Source organism: Schistocerca cancellata, chromosome 8, assembly GCF_023864275.1.
Source record: "Schistocerca cancellata isolate TAMUIC-IGC-003103 chromosome 8, iqSchCanc2.1, whole genome shotgun sequence".
Lineage (NCBI taxonomy): Eukaryota > Metazoa > Arthropoda > Insecta > Orthoptera > Acrididae > Schistocerca > Schistocerca cancellata.
In genome coordinates this window covers 220,699,944-220,716,005 of record NC_064633.1, presented here as the reverse complement: position 1 = coordinate 220,716,005, position 16,062 = coordinate 220,699,944, and the positions used below count along the sequence as shown (strand labels likewise).

At 37.1% G+C, this 16,062-nt stretch overlaps 1 protein-coding gene across 2 annotated transcripts in view; it reads right to left on the bottom strand.

Moving 5' to 3' along the window:
- Window positions 1–4,731: 4,731 nt before the first annotated feature.
- LOC126094719 (multidrug resistance protein homolog 49-like) overlaps window positions 4,732–16,062 on the bottom strand; it is a 137,757-nt gene continuing 126,426 nt past the window's right edge. For both annotated transcript variants that reach the window (XM_049909259.1, XM_049909260.1), the window contains exons 21-24: window positions 8,736–8,933; window positions 6,162–6,368; window positions 5,833–5,979; window positions 4,732–5,703 (exon numbers count right to left, since the gene is read on the bottom strand). In XM_049909259.1, coding sequence (XP_049765216.1) covers window positions 5,500–5,703; window positions 5,833–5,979; window positions 6,162–6,368; window positions 8,736–8,933 — 756 coding nt within the window. In that variant the 3' untranslated portion in view covers window positions 4,732–5,499. The remainder of the gene's footprint in view (window positions 5,704–5,832; window positions 5,980–6,161; window positions 6,369–8,735; window positions 8,934–16,062) is intronic.

The window sequence follows — 16,062 nt, the reverse complement described above, 5'->3', positions numbered from 1 at the left end:
AGTTGGTGACGAAAATATTTATTTATGTATATATAAAACACTGAAGAAGAGAAAGTGTTAAGATGACAGACGTAAGTGATAGCTAACAAAAGGGACAAAACAATGAAGGATGTGGACCATATAGGTGATCTAAATGATTAATGGAAAATCTCATATAAAGATGTGAAACAAATACCAACAAAGAGATAGAGGGGCTGGCCAGTACTTACCTCAGCTCAGTACAGCCGATAGATACACATAAAACAGAACCGAAAATTTACATTCCTAGCTTTCGGAACAAATGTTCCTTCATCAGGGAGGAGAGAGGGGAAAGAAAGGGAAGAAGGGAAAGGAGATTCAGTTACTCACAACCCGGGCTATGAAGCAACAGGGAAAGGAAAATAGGGAGGGTAGCAAGGATGGAGGCATGGTTGTCAGAGGGCTCCCTATTTTCCTTTCCCTGTTGCAACCTACATCCTTCTGAATCTGCTTAGTGTATTCATCTCTTGGTCTCCCTCTACGATCTTTACCCTCCACGCTGCCCTCCAATACTAAATTGGTGATCCCTTGATGCCTCAGAACATGTCCTACCAACCGATCCCTTCTTCTGGTCAAGTTGTGCCACAAACTTCTCTTCTCCCCAATCCTATTGAATACTTCCTCATTAGTTATGTGGTCTACCCATTTAATCTTTAGCATTCTTCTGTAGCACCACATTTCGAAAGCTTCTATTCTCTTCTTGTCCAAACTATTTATCGTCCATGTTTCACTTCCATACATTGCTACACTCCATACAAATACTTTCAGAAATGACACTTAAATCTATACTCGATGTTAACAAATTTCTCTTCTTCAGAAACGCTTTCTTTGCCATTGCCAGTCTACATTTTATATCCTCTCTACTTCGACCATAATCAGTTATTTTGCTCCCCAAATAGCAAAACTCCTTTACTACTTTAAGTGTCTCATTTCCTAATTTAATTCCATCAGCATCACCTGACTTAATTAGACTACATTCCATCACCTGACTTCATTCGACTACATTCCATTATCCTAATTTTGCTTTTGTTGATGTTCATCTTATTCCCTCCTTTCAAGGCACTGTCCATTCCGTTCAACTGCTCTTCCAAGTCCTTTGCTGTAAGTCTTTATTTCTTCTCCATGGATTTTAACACCTACTCCGAATTTTTCTTTTGTTTCCTTTACTGCTTGCTCAATATACAGATTGAATAACATCGGGGAGAGGCTACAACCCTGTCTTACTCCCTTCCCAACCACTGCTTCCCTTTCATGCCCCTTGACTCTTATAACTGCCATCTGGTTTCTGTACAAATTGTAAATAGCCTTTCGCTCCCTGTATTTTACCCCTGCCACCTTTAGAATTTGATAGAGTATTCCAGTCAACATTGTCAAAAGCTTTCTCTAAGTCTACAAATGCTAGAAACGTAGGTTTGCCTTTGCTTAATCTTTCTTCTAAGATAAGTCGTAAGGTCAGTATTGCCCCACGTGTTCCAGTGTTTCTACGGAATCCAAACTGATCTTCCCCGAGGTCAGCTTCTACTAGTTTTTCCATTCGTCTGTAAAGAATTCGTGTTGGTATCTTGCAGGTGTGGCTTATTAAACTGATTTTTCGGTAATTTTCACATCTGTCAACACCTGCTTTCTTTGGGATTGGAATTATTATATTCTTCTTGAAGTCTGAGGGTATTTCGCCTGATTCATACATCTTGCTCACCAGATGGTAGAGTTTTGACAGGACTGGCTCTCCCAAGGCCGTCAGTAGTTCCAATGGAATGTTGTCTACTCCGGGGGCCTTGTTCCGACTCAGGTCTTTCAGTGCTCTGTCAAACTCTTCAAGCAGTATCATATCTCCCATTTCATCTTCATCTACATCCTCTTCCATTTCCATAATATTGTCCTCAAGTACATCGCTCTTGTATAGACCCTCTATATACTCCTTCCACCTTTCTGCTTTCCCTTCTTTGCTTAGAACTGTGTTTCCATCTGAGCTCTTGATGTTCATACAAGTGGTTCTCTTATCTCCAAAGGTCTCTTTAATTTTCCTGTAGGCAGTATCTATCTTACCCCTAGTGAGATAAGCCTCTACATCCTTACATTTGTCCTCTAGCCATCCCTGCTTACCCATTTTGCACTTCCTGTCGATCTCATTTTTGAGTCGTTTGTATTCCTTTTTGCCTGCTTCATTTTTATATTTTCTCCTTTCATCAATTAAATTCAATATTTCTTCTGTTACCCAAGGTTATTTTGTACGAGCTGTAAATAAATAGTTGCTCTATTAAAGTTCCAATCCTCGTATGAGAAAAAAATCTGTTTTATATCTTAGATCTGAAGTGCCAACATTGTTAGATGTACTTAGTAATCCATCCAAATAAATAATATTTCATATATAATGTTGACTTCATGGGTGTTTTTCAATCCCTAACATAAATAAAAAAAGTTTCCAATATAATTGTGCTTAAATTTCACCCATGACCTAACTTACCTTGCATAGTGTGACCTGACTTACCTTGCTTAGCGTAGGAGAATGTGGTACACGTGTGATGAGGCACAAGCATGATCTGCTGCTGATGTAAGATGAGATCTAACATGACAGTATGGTTCAAGATGGATAGACTGAGCACAGCTTGTGACTTGTCCTCCAAAGTCAGCCTACTTCAATCCTCTTGAGTTTTTCTGTCTGAGACGAAAGGCACAGCACTCCCGTTGATATGTATGAAGAACTGAAGCAGCAAGTTGCACAGTCTTGCTCAAGATTTACGAGATGATCCAGGGGTGTTTGAAAGAGCTGGTAACTTACTGCAGAGAAGAGTGCAGTATTGCCACCAAATGTGGGTATGAAACGTTCAATACCTTCTTTAATAGGTACAGATGTACAGTGAATTGTAACATGTGAACATGCTGAAACGCTATTGTATTTTATGTTAATGTAGGCCTTGGGTGAAATTTGAGTCTAGTTAGATGGAGACTGAATTGAAAAGTTTACATTTCAAATACATATATACTAATTATGACAGTATTTTATATCAAAGCCAGTGATGGCTCATAGCCATGTACTCACAGTTATCTTGCAAACTGCTTATTTCCAAATGCAAGTTAATGGAAATTTTTCTGCTTTTATTATAGTATGGTTTCAGCTGTGTCAGTTTTTGTTCCTAATTATGATACACCATGTATATTGATTTTGCACTTGGACTGGTGCCCCAAGCCACCACTTGAGTTGCTTAGTCCTAAAACCAGCCCTGTGACAAACTGGATGCAGAAGAGTGCATCAGTGATAATCTTATGTAGTTAGGACAAACTGATCATGCTAAGTTGAAATCGGTTTTCTCTTGTGTATTGTTTTGTGCATTATATGACTTGGCTTTATGAGGAATAACAAATTGAAATGATGCTTTTGATTATTTATTTTAGTTTATAGTACAGACAGATGATAAAACATTGCAGAAACATTTTTAAAGTGCTCCTGAAATGCTGCCTACAGTCCTCCTAGAACCCAAAATGATTTAGATTCTGAAACAAACTGTACAGTTTTATGCTATGCATTGTCCTTTAGGTTAAATATGAGCAGAAAAACAATGTACTTTCCACATAAATCAATTTGAAAATTGATGTTAGAGCTTGTGGGAATGGTTCAGTTGTGCAAAATATGGTAAATGTTACTCATATGAATTTTTAAGGGCAGGAAAACAATTGAGAGAACAGAGCTTATGACAGAACCTATAGAAAATAATGTAATGCAAAAATAAAAATGAGGAAATGCAAAAAAAAAGTTTTACTGTAATTGTACTCCTGGCTTGTTTATTTTTATAATATTGACTTAGCAGTAAAAGTGCACTGAGAAATCAGTAGTAGAAAATAATGAGTAGATAATAATGTCCTCAAAATGTCTAAATGTCACATGTGTGGGAAGATTGTTTTGCCACTACTGACACAAAAACCTGCAGGTGCCCCGGTGCTCAAGAAGCTGTTTAAATTTTAAAGATCCATTTACAGTGAGCTTAATATTTTGAGGAAGAGCATTGAATTTTCTTGTGCTGGCATAATGCCCTCCTTTCTGCAAAGGTTCTTCAGTTTACTGTAGATCAAGCTTTCTCTTTGTATTGTGTTTGTGTTTAGAGTTATTTGATTTGTACTCGAACTGATACTTATATGTAAAACCATGTGATGAGTGTCGATATATAAAACAAAGATGCTGTAACTTACCAAACAAGAAAGCGCTGGTAGGTAGACACAATAAAAAACACACAAACACACACAAATTTCAAGCTTTTGCAACCTAAGGTTGCTTCATCAGGAAAGAGGGAAGGAGAGGGAAAGACGAAAGGATGTGGGTTTTAAGGGAGAGGGTAAGGAGTCATTCCAATCCCGGGAGTGGAAAGACTTACCTTAGGGGGAAAAAAGACTTCACTCTCTTGAACCAAAACAACAACAAATATAAAACTGAGGTCATGTAAGAAGAAACATGTTATAACTATTCGCCTGTACATCCAATAATAATTTCGATCTGATATGGACTAATTGCAAAGTTAATTATAAAACATCATTTATTTACTTAAAAATGACAAAATTATTTTGTATCCTTTTACATTTTAATAATTTATGTGATTTTAATCACTGTTATTTTTACACTTATATTGAATTTAAGCCTTATAGGCTCAAAAGTTCAATATCACTTTTACATTATTATTGCCATATCAGTTATGGAGTATGTTGCTTAAGTAAGTGTCCCAGTGAAAACTAAAATATATATTAAATAAGCAAGAATATACATCACTTAATGTGTGAAATAATTCTGCAAACACATGAATATGATGATGACGCATTTCGCAGAAACGACCAGTGTGCGGCTTACAAATGCAGTAGATATGAATTAATACTCTACTTGCACTTTCCTCCATGTGAGTTTCACTGATTTTCACTTTCTAATGACAATGGAATGAAACCATACTAATAAATATAAAAATAACCAACAAATCAACACACATTTTTAATTGTGTGCTGCATAAATTTGTACATAAATTATTACCCTCTAATTTTCACAAAAATACTGATGTGGTACAGACAATATTACAATTCCTCTGCGCAAGAAAGACAAACTGAAGGGCTCATATTATACAAAGTCACTTTTGGTTGCTCATCTCTGCAGTTATTGTTGCTTCAGACTTTTTAAAAGTGCAATGTTACTGACCTACAAACAATAACATCTTTCATGTATCACAGCTTAAGAACAACAATTACAGTGCAGTTACATGGCTTACAGAAGTTTACTCAATGGCCACAGTAGTACAACTTGGAGTTTTGATATTGTATTACACCATCTGGGATTCAGATAGTGTCTGATGATGTGTTTATAGGTCACATCATACTTAGATAACTGCCACAGTTGCACAGCCAAATCCCAAAGTGCTGAAAATGAAATGCCAGCCATTTGTCTCTCACGACGACAAGAGAACACATTATGGCTCTGCCATGACAGAACTGGACACCTCTTTTAATGTGTCACACAGGTTCTCCGGCAGACTGCTGGTGCATTTGGAAGTACAGTCCTTTTTTGGCAAGTAACTGCTCATGTGTTCCCATTTCAGCAATAGTTCCATTGTTTAGCACACAAATGGTGTCTGCATTCTGCACTGTTGCTAGCCTATGTGCTATGGTAATACAGGTCCGACCTTCTGATGCCTGGTCCAAGGCCTGTTGTACTACCTAAGGAATACAGTTAAACAATTTTTTACTTACAACACATTTAACTCTTGACAGTAAAAGAACTAAAAGTGGTAACACGAATTGTAGTGAAGGATTTTGAATACATTGCTAGAATCTGATAATACTGACCTTCTCACTCTGGTTGTCCAGAGCTGATGTAGCCTCATCAAGCAACAATACTCTTGGATTCCGGACCAAGGCTCGTGCTATAGCAATTCTCTGCTTTTGACCACCTGAAAGCTGTGCACCCTTTGCACCAAGACCAGTCTCGTAGCCCTATTGTGCAACATAGTTAAAACAATAAGCTTTCTGTCCATTGCCACATCAAGTGGTTATTCAGAACAAACAAGTTTTCATGGATGTTAAAATGTTTTGAGTGGCAGTAAATTTATCACAAGAGGTAGCAGTAATCAGACTTAAGGGATGGAGTGTACAGATCTTTGACATGTATTACTCACCAGTGGAAGGGCTGAAATAAAATTGTGAATATTTGCAGCCTTTGCAGCAGCTATTATTTCATCTTTTGGCACAATTCTGCTGTTGTCACCATATGCGATGTTCTCTGCAATTGTTCTATCAAACAGGGTAGGCTCCTGTGATACAATTCCAAGCTGACCACGAAGAGTATTCAAGGACAGAGAATTAATGTCATGTTCATCCAGAGCCTGTAACACATGTTCATAGGTTAATTGGTGATATGAAGCAAAAAATCAATTTTTTTAAAACTGAACTGAAGTACAAAGTGGCACATCGCTGTGGTGATAAATGAACAGATTTTTATAAACAACTACAGTTTAGATTACCCCTTGTTAAACAGTATTATGAAGCACACACTGGGCTGTAACATGTCATTTTAGGGAAAATGATGTTTACACTTTCAGTGCCTCTAAACAGTGAAGGATGATATGACATTTAATAAACATTTTCATTAGTAGTTAAGTTTCGGATAGCATATTTTCAGAGAAATTGTTTATTATTATGTGCAGGTAATGCAAGGTACATAGGTGCAGCCTATCTGCAAGATAGGACAATGAGTTTAGCAGGTCAACCTGCTGTATGTTGCCTGTTCTTATATGTTGCGGCTTTGAGGTGTGCTGCAGCTGTGGAAGAATGGCGCTCACAATAACTAAAGTGATGTCATAGAAGAATGAACAAAACTGTCATTGTGTCTAATATTTTTGGTTGTTTTGCCGGACAAAATGTAATCTCATTGTGCAAGATATTTGTATCCAAATGTCTGTGATACAGTTGTAAAACGTACATGTGAGAACAGTTTACACAATAGTAAAGAAGCTTTAAATAGATGATGCTGAAAGAAGAAATATTTTTGGTCAATACGAAAAATCAAGAAGCATTCCAGCTCTCTTTCAGCCTCTAGCACTCGAGGCACTGCAAAGGAGAAGAAGTCTGCTAACAAGAGCAGAAGCACAGTTATCCAGATTTTACTAGCTGGTCTGGATTGGTAGTTAATTTTATGAAATAGGTGATAATGGAGACTATATTGCAGACAGAGTAAACCCAGAATAAATAAACAAATAGCACTCTAAAACACGCACACATACACACATTTACATGCAGATAAGTCTTGATTATACAGCATATTTCTTAGAACTATGTAACTGAAAGATACTTAACTGGTTCTATATGGATATTCTATACGTTAGTCTTTATTTCCACTTTTGCCATGAGCCCTGCAGGTAGCCTAAACTGCCAAAACCCCTTTACATGTTACTATTATTCATATTGTTATATTTCTCATTCCCTTCCAATCTTCTACATTTGATTATAAGCTGTACTAACCAGATCAGGATTGCACTACTGATTTTCATAAATCACAGAATAATGGGATCGAACTAAAAGGAAGTCAGAACAATGTATGTCAATAATGAAGGATTTATAATGTGAATAATATTGGAAGTAAGAAACAATGGTACAATTGGACATACCCCCTGGTGTGCACTTCACAGTAGTTTTAGAGCCTGGATTTAGATGTAGATGTATGATTAATTCATAATTTTACAGTTCACATAGAAGTGCACTGTACTGGCAGTAATCATACAGATGGTGGTGTACTGCTTTAGAACAATGCAACTTCCTCAGTTGATCAAAAACTGTGGACAATCAGAAGTTTCAAACTCAACAATATGAACCATTTAAGGCTGCTACAAAATTGTTTGTAGTATTTCTTGCTTTGTTACTGCCTCACTTACAGCAGCCGCCATTGACTCCTTTTCCATAAAGTCAAACTGTTGAGGACTAAATACGTATTTTTGTTTTATACCCTGTTCTATATACTTTAAGACCTCCTCACTATGGTCTAAGAAATCAGAAAGTATATCTCTCATATTAAGTGCAGTCTGAACATTCTGTATCACTGCCCACCATGTGTCAGGCTAGTGAGTTATTCTCTGTGAAATTTGGCTTAAAGCTTAAATAGATACGTGTGTCACAACAAACAATAATGAAGATGGAAATAATTATTTTACACTTATCACATTGCTTTGGTCCACAGCCAAATATAAATGAGAATATGGTGCCTATCATTCTATAATGCTTGGAATGGCTGAAATTTGCATATATGGTCTAATGGAACTCCAGAGGCAGTTGCTCATGTATACTCTTTTTGGTATGGGGAAAACCCTGAGCAACTATGATACTTTCTCAGTCATTGTCTTAACCTAGCCTTCGCCTCTCAACAAGGTGAGGAGTTGCCAAAAGCAACAAGTGTTTCAGCTTCTATGTTACTCTGTAGGTCCCCTTTCCCCAGTTGGATGACTAGGGTATGTTAGGGACATGCAAGTTGCTGAAGTCACATCCTGTTGAAAGGCTTGCACCAGGCCAATGAGCCACATGAAATTATTGTTATTTAGCTTATTGAAATGTGCATGGTTAACAATACCACTACAATGAAACTGGTATTCTTTTGTGAGAAACTATTTTTTCAGAGCCAACATGTAATGCAGTAAAATAATGGACTATTAACAACAAAAATGAATGATTTTCTCAGAACCTATACAGACAATGATACTTACAATCTTTCCAAACATAGGATCGTAGAGCCTCTGCAACAATTGGATGCAAGTTGATTTTCCACATCCACTTGACCCCAGAAGTGCTACTGTTTTTCCGGGTTGTATGAGTAGATTCAGTCCCCTTAACACTTTTACTTCTGGTCTAGTTGGGTAATGAAAGTGCACTTTTGAATATCCAACTCTTGCACCTGCATCAGTCTGTAGAATGAAGTAGATGAAATAGTTATTGTTAGCATTAACATACTCAAATCTGTAAATTAATGTGGTGAATCTTCTAACTTACACAAAAAACAACTTGGAGCACCTTGTAGAGTCATTTAGTGACAAATTTATAACTCAGAAACGTCAATCTTCACAAGCTACTTGTGATCCGTTTGTGTAATAGCTTTAATTTTGAAATTATCTAATGGGACACAGTAATTGCATGAAAGGAATTAGTAAATGAAGTCTTCACTGAAAGATATTTGTTCATTATTAAAAATGGTGTTTAGCAATTAACTTGTTGGGGATTGGGTGGGGAGGGGGGATTTATTATGGTAACCTTGAAATTGTTGAAAATTTTCCCTGTTCAGAAAGACTAGGCACATAAAAATAATTTTGATTTCTTTAAAAAAAATTGGATACCTTATTCTAACTTTGACTGAAAGCTTATTAATTACTGAAGAGCTGCATATCAGATTAGAAGCAGAATGTTATTAAGTTATCATCAAAATTTTGAGGACTTGCTGCTTTCTAATATATTTTGTCATGCCATGCCATGTGACGCTCAAAAGCAGAGTAACAACATGTAAATAGAACACTACTATGCAATTGGATTTTTAACAGTGTGCCAGAATAATTTTAGAAAGTAATGCATTTTTCCTTGCTTTTCTTGAACATTTTTTTCACAAATAGTCTTTTTTGTGTACATATCCCCAGGTGCTTTCTTTTGCAAATTCTCAATGTTCTCCCTCAAGCTTTATGAGCTGATACACTTAGCAGAAGTTCTGCATGTATTTTCAGGGACACTGAACAAGCCCAAATATAGTTTCTTTCTCTTTTTGTCTTAATTCTTTGGATACTACCAGCTGTCTGTATACTGGAAAAGTTAAGACCCATTTAACATAAATATTAGTGACAACTGGAATTCGCCCTAAATATTCAGATAAATTACAGAAGGAGAAGAAAATTAGGTATTCTTATACTTCGTGTTTTAATAACTACAGATTTCCAATTTCCTGCCCAATGCCTGAATGCAACCTGATAATGACTTTTGTGTTACAATATAAAATTCCATTTGAATCATAGGTAAGGACCCACAGTCTATATGGAACTTACTTGTACTTCCAGTTGTCTTAACCCAGTTTACTTTTCATTGGTAAATTTTGTTTGTTTCCTGTGTAATAATCATTCACATTGTTGCTGCTTTTTGTTGTTGTGTTTTATTTTTTGTGCATACTTTATATATTTGTTCTTTTTACCGGTAAATTGGAGGATTTTATAGTACTAGTGGTAATCGAGTCCCGGCCCGTCCTGTCCCAACCCACCCTAACCTGGCAGCCACAACGTCGGAAGTCGGTGCTCCTCTGTAGTACTTTCTTCTTGCAGTGCACAAGATACTTCAATCCCAAGGGATATCCATCCCTTGTTCCTATCTCTGTTTAATTTTATCCTTCTTTGTTACAGGGAGAGACAAGAGTGAAAGATGCTTCAGAAATATGTTTAAGAAACAATTAACTTTTCCATCTACACTGTCTGCTTCATAAATCTCTGCCCTGTGTTCTTCCAAAAATCTTTCTCTTAGTACTGTGATCAAGTCATCATTTTTAATACTGACCATCATGGTCTGTAAGCCATAGCCTGTCATGGTTGTATATAAATCACTGAAAGTAGTGGGGTCAAAATAGTGGGAACTGAACCATAGCAGTGGGAACTGAACCATAGCAAATAATGCAAAGTGGGGCATTTACAAACTGAGGGTGTACTCAGTGAGTACTATCTGATAGAAAGTCTGCACTATAAAGTCTCCACAAACTGTGTTTCTTCAGTTAAGGCTACATAACCTTACAAGGTTGCTGTAAATGATTGAAGCTATTTCATAAATTCACTTTAGCTACATTAATTGACATATTGCCAAAACTCATATAAAAAGCTCAAAAAGTTTTGCATTGTTGCAGCCACACTTCAGATTTCTGCCTTGAGAGCACAGCAGAGTAGTTAGGGGAGATGGCAACATGTGCCAGCAAAGTATAGATTGTGCTTGAAATACATTCACATCAGTCAGCCGTAACAGTGCAATGACGCTTCAGAATGATGTTCAAAACAGATTTATCAACTGCCAACTCCACTCACAAATCATATGTGCAATTTAAAGCTTCAAGATGCCTCTGCAAGGGAAAATCAATGGGTTGACCTGCAGTGAGTGAGGAAACAGTTGACCACACATCGGCAAGTTTCACACATAGCCCACAAAGTCGATGAGCAGAGTAGAGAGTTGAACATACCACAACTGACTGTTTGGGAAATCTTAAGGAAATGACTGAAGCTGAAGCCTTACCACTTGCAATTTCTACATGACTCCCAATAAGAAAGTTAGATACTTTGAATTTTTGGCACACTTGTGACAGCTTATGGAAGAAAATGAGTTTCATGTGACTTTTTTCTGGGGTTACATGAAAGTTCAGTGTGTATGCCTTCTCTACCAATGAACCTACCAGAACTGTGAGCTTACATCAGTGATAAAGCAAGATTTTTTTGTGAATGTCTCAGTCAACAGTCACTGTATGCAAACCTGGGGGACCGAGAATCCCCATTTTATTATGCAGCACATCGAGTCCAGGGCCCGGCCCGTCCCAACCCAACCTAACCTGGCAGCCACAACGTCGGAAGTTAATGTGCTCTGTGCAGTCTCACAGCTTAAAGTTTATTACAAGATGTGTATCTAGATTTGCTGGAAAATTGGCTCATGTCACAACTGGAGGCAGAAGTGTAGTCTTAATGTATCACCAGGATGGTGCTCCATCCCATTTTCATTATAATGTTCATGAAGTCATAAACAGGAAACAGAGAAACTCATGGATCGGTCATAGTGGAGTTGATGATCAACAATTTGTGCCAAGGCCTCCGCCCCACGTGACTTTTTTGTGGGGTTACATGAAAGTTCAGGGTGTATGCCTTCTCTACCAATGAACCTACCAGAACTGTGAGCTTACATCAATAGTGCTTTTGTACAGATTGATAGGGACATACTGCACCAAATGTGGGAAGAAGTTGATTATTGACTTGATATCTGAAGAATCAACGGGGCACACATATAACAGACTTGTAATATGTCAAAAAAACTTTTTGAGTTTTTATATTTCTGTACAAAGCCTTGTGACAATATGTCAAATAGCAAATCTGTAAAATCACTTCAATCATTTATAATAACATTGTATTAAAAACTGTTTCTAGCTGTTTTTCCTGCTAGTGGCCTATAAACTATCAGTATTATTAGCTAGAGTGTTTATTGATTCAGAACTCTGGAACTCAACTCCACTTTGTAGTGTATATATAGCAATACTCCTTATCTTCTCACTGGTTCTCGATGAGTATGATATTCTCGTAGCTTATATTTATCAAGATGTACCTGTCTGATTTCAGGGATTTCCCATTTAATGTTTTGATAGAAACATGTCAGCTGATACTCCACCTGCCTTTTCATTTTTCTGTATATATATTGAAAGTTCATAATTTTTATTTGTGGTGTTTCTGATATGTTCATATGAGAACTAAATAGGATGATGCATCAGTGACACTCTTACATGGATATTTGTCCTACTCCCCTCCCTCTCCCAGATCTTTTCAGCAAATGTCCAAGCTCTACATTAACATGTTCCACAGAACACTTCATGCAAGGATTATCATAGTACTCTCAAAGAGTGACAAAATCTCAATCTTCTCTTTAGTCTGAAGAGGATTCTCAGCAATGTGCCCAGTTATGTCCTCACTTACATAATTGGGATTGTGTTCCAAAATGGTGCCTTGACCTCCAATTGTTACATGATATTCCTTACCAAGATTCTTCCCCAAACAGCCTAAATTACAGTAGGCATCATTAAGCCCCACAATTGAATTGAAAATATTTAAACTGTTAACTGATACCTAAAGACGTCTGATGGCTAAAGCTGTGTGGTAGAGCTAATATCGGGTCCTACACACATTTGCCCTGCCATAAGGAATTAACAAAAACCAAATTTGAAACCAATACATGACTGGCTATTTTGCCAATGTTTAAAAATGGTAGTGCCCTAAAGATTAGAAATTTTTCTAAGGCATATTTTTTGATGAGGACAAATTCCTATCACATTATGACAGAATATGGAAGGAACCTGTTTGAACTGATGAGATTCAAAACCTCTATTGCTGTGAAACACATTGCTTTACAGAACAGGTTCCCACACACCTGACCTGCAAAAAAAATTATATAAATGTTTCAAGATTACTGTATAAGGCTAAAAAAGTTTTTTATGAGCTGAGACACAAACAGAAAACTTGTAACTTCACATTTAACAATTTCATGCAGGAAATCATTTTCTGGCTTTCAGAAGCTGATTCACACACACCCATGGCTGTCCTTCACAACAGTGATATAACTGCTGAAAGGGGAGCCTTACATGATAACACTGAATTCTTATCACAAGCCTGCTTGGCTGTTGAGGCAGTAGTCTCATACTGTGAATTCCAACTCATTTTGATACCCAACACAATGCTATCTCTATATTCTGGTTCTGTAGGAGAAAAAAGGTTTCCTACATTTTTCCTGATCAAATTCTTTGCTGGGTACATTCTCTGGACTCCCTTTGTCAGAGTAGATGCAGATAGGTTTTTCCTACATCTATCTGATGACAACCATTAGGACTGCATACAACTCAGCATCAAAGACAATGAATTCTACAGCTGGACAAAACCTTAGATATTGTCTGAAAAACTGTGAAATGGGCAGGTATATCCCCTTGCTGGGAGCCATCTGTGTCAACCGCTTTGCCATTACAGTGCTTATTTGAAACAGATAGAATGTGTGTGTTTGAGATAATTTGCAGCATTCATTTGTGCACAAGTGATTTAAAATTTATCTGTAGCCTATGTCAGCCAATGTGGTTTCTTGCAACAGTACTTGGGAAGAAACCTGGTATTTGCTGTATAAGCTGCTTCTGTACTGTAAGCTGCTTCACCTGGATTCCCAGTGGCTTTCTGACATGTATAGTTTAGAAATAGTCACTCTGTGGGAGGTTCTGCAATGATAGAGGAAGCCAGAGAGTCTTTGGCTGACAGTTTTGAACATGTGTTGTGTAGTCAGAAGCTCTTAGTGGAAAGAATGTGGTGGCTCACTAGCTGTGCAAGTCTGATGGTCAAATAGTGTACTGCATTCAGCATCTTTAGGTATGAATTTCAGACTGGACCATAAATGGCACATCTGTAGGCTAGACAGAAGCACATTAATACTTTATAAAATTGTTGTAGACTGGATCTGTCTGCAACCCTGACCTTCCTGTTGAGACATTTAAAATGCCTGAGTACATTAATACTTTATAAAATTGTTGTAGACTGGATCTGTCTGCAACCCTGACCTTCCTGTTGAGACATTTAAAATGCCTAAAGCTTAAGGTCTTACAAGCCTGGTAGTCATGCGAGCCTTTTATCATTTACAAGACCCAGAATGGTCCCATTAAATGCGAGTCCCATTTAATTAAAAATGTGACTAATATGATCAAAATAATCTCACAATATTTTATCTGTTGAAAATTTAAACCTATATTTTGTGGTCTGTAAAATATCATTTGTAACAGATGAATTATTTTTGCAAATTTTAAAATTGTCAACAAACAAAGAAGTCATCACTGGACTCTTCACTGTGTCAGTGATTCTTTCTGTAGTGATGGTGAAAAGGCTGACACTAAAAATGTTCCCTCGAGAGACACCATTCTATTGTATATATGTGCTTGAAAGTCTCCCATTTGGTAACATTATGACTGCTTTGCAAAGAAAGATTTCTATGAGTTGGCATCTTTTCACAGAAGCTCTAGATATGAAGCTGGTGTTGTAGTGTCTTGCGCTTTTTTAGTATCAAAGAGTGCCCCTATAAGATGCTTTCTATGTAGTAAATCTTCCTGTTGAGCTATTTTCATTAGTGTTGTATTGTCTTGTATAGAATGATACTTCCCAAATTGGAAGTGGGTCACTTTCTCTCTAGAAGTTGCCCATCCTCGAATGGGTCATTCCTTCACTGCTTTATGGCAACTAAGTATAGCATGTAGACAAGAAAATTCAATTTTTGGCAACTGAATGTTTATTTTGTTTCAAACTAAACATAGTTCACCTATTCTTGCTAGGCATCATCAGTGGTTTTTATTTTTCCTGCTTTTTTTTCCTTTTCTATGTTTTTCATGTATCCATCGTTCTTCTGTAGGCGCTAAATGCACACAGTACAGATTTCCAAGTGATAGTAGGTTGCATTTATACATTTCACTACACATAGCCTTTCCTGTAGCACACTGCATGTGAAATGATGCTTATTATGAATGTGTAAAACATGTTTTGTCAGAAAACAAAATAAACACTCAGTTACAAAAGAGGAAAGTTTTCTTATCTACATGATAAAATAACTGAATTAACAACTGAGTAAGAATGGGTGCAAATATTAACAATATTTATGGTAATTGCTAGCAGATGTACTATTCTTCTCTGGTTTTAGGAGGGGTCATTCCTCTATTAATCTGGAATAGTCCCTGCAGTTGAAGAGATCAATGATGGTTTTACACAGCTGACAATATGCTATACATAATATGAGGGTCACTTCAAAGGTCCTGCACACTGCACATGGATGATTGTTACAGTGGTATGATTAAGTTAAAATTAATGTCAGTTGTGAGCAAGACTTATGGATGTGATGGTTGTAGTTCGCATGGCTGTGGCATGAGTAATTCAGTTTTAAAATGGAAGCTGAAACTGAGTCATAGCTACAAATGGAGTACCCCAGGTGACATCTGTGACGCGCACATACTACAAGCTGTTTTTGCAAAATATTTTGCAACTGAAAACTTGTCAAAGAAGGCCTGACATGTGCAGCTAGTGTCCTCCTTTTCCACGATGATGCAAGACCCTATATTACCCTATCAGTGAGAGAACTGCTCGACAAATGTGGATGAGAAATACTGTACAGTCCTTGTATAGCCCCACCAGACTTTAATTTGGTTCCCAAATTGAAGGAGCAGCTGCATGGAAAACATTTTAATACAACTGATGAAGCTTCCAGTGATGTGACCCGTGTAATCGGACTAACTCAATAATGAAGGCACCCCATCTGGAA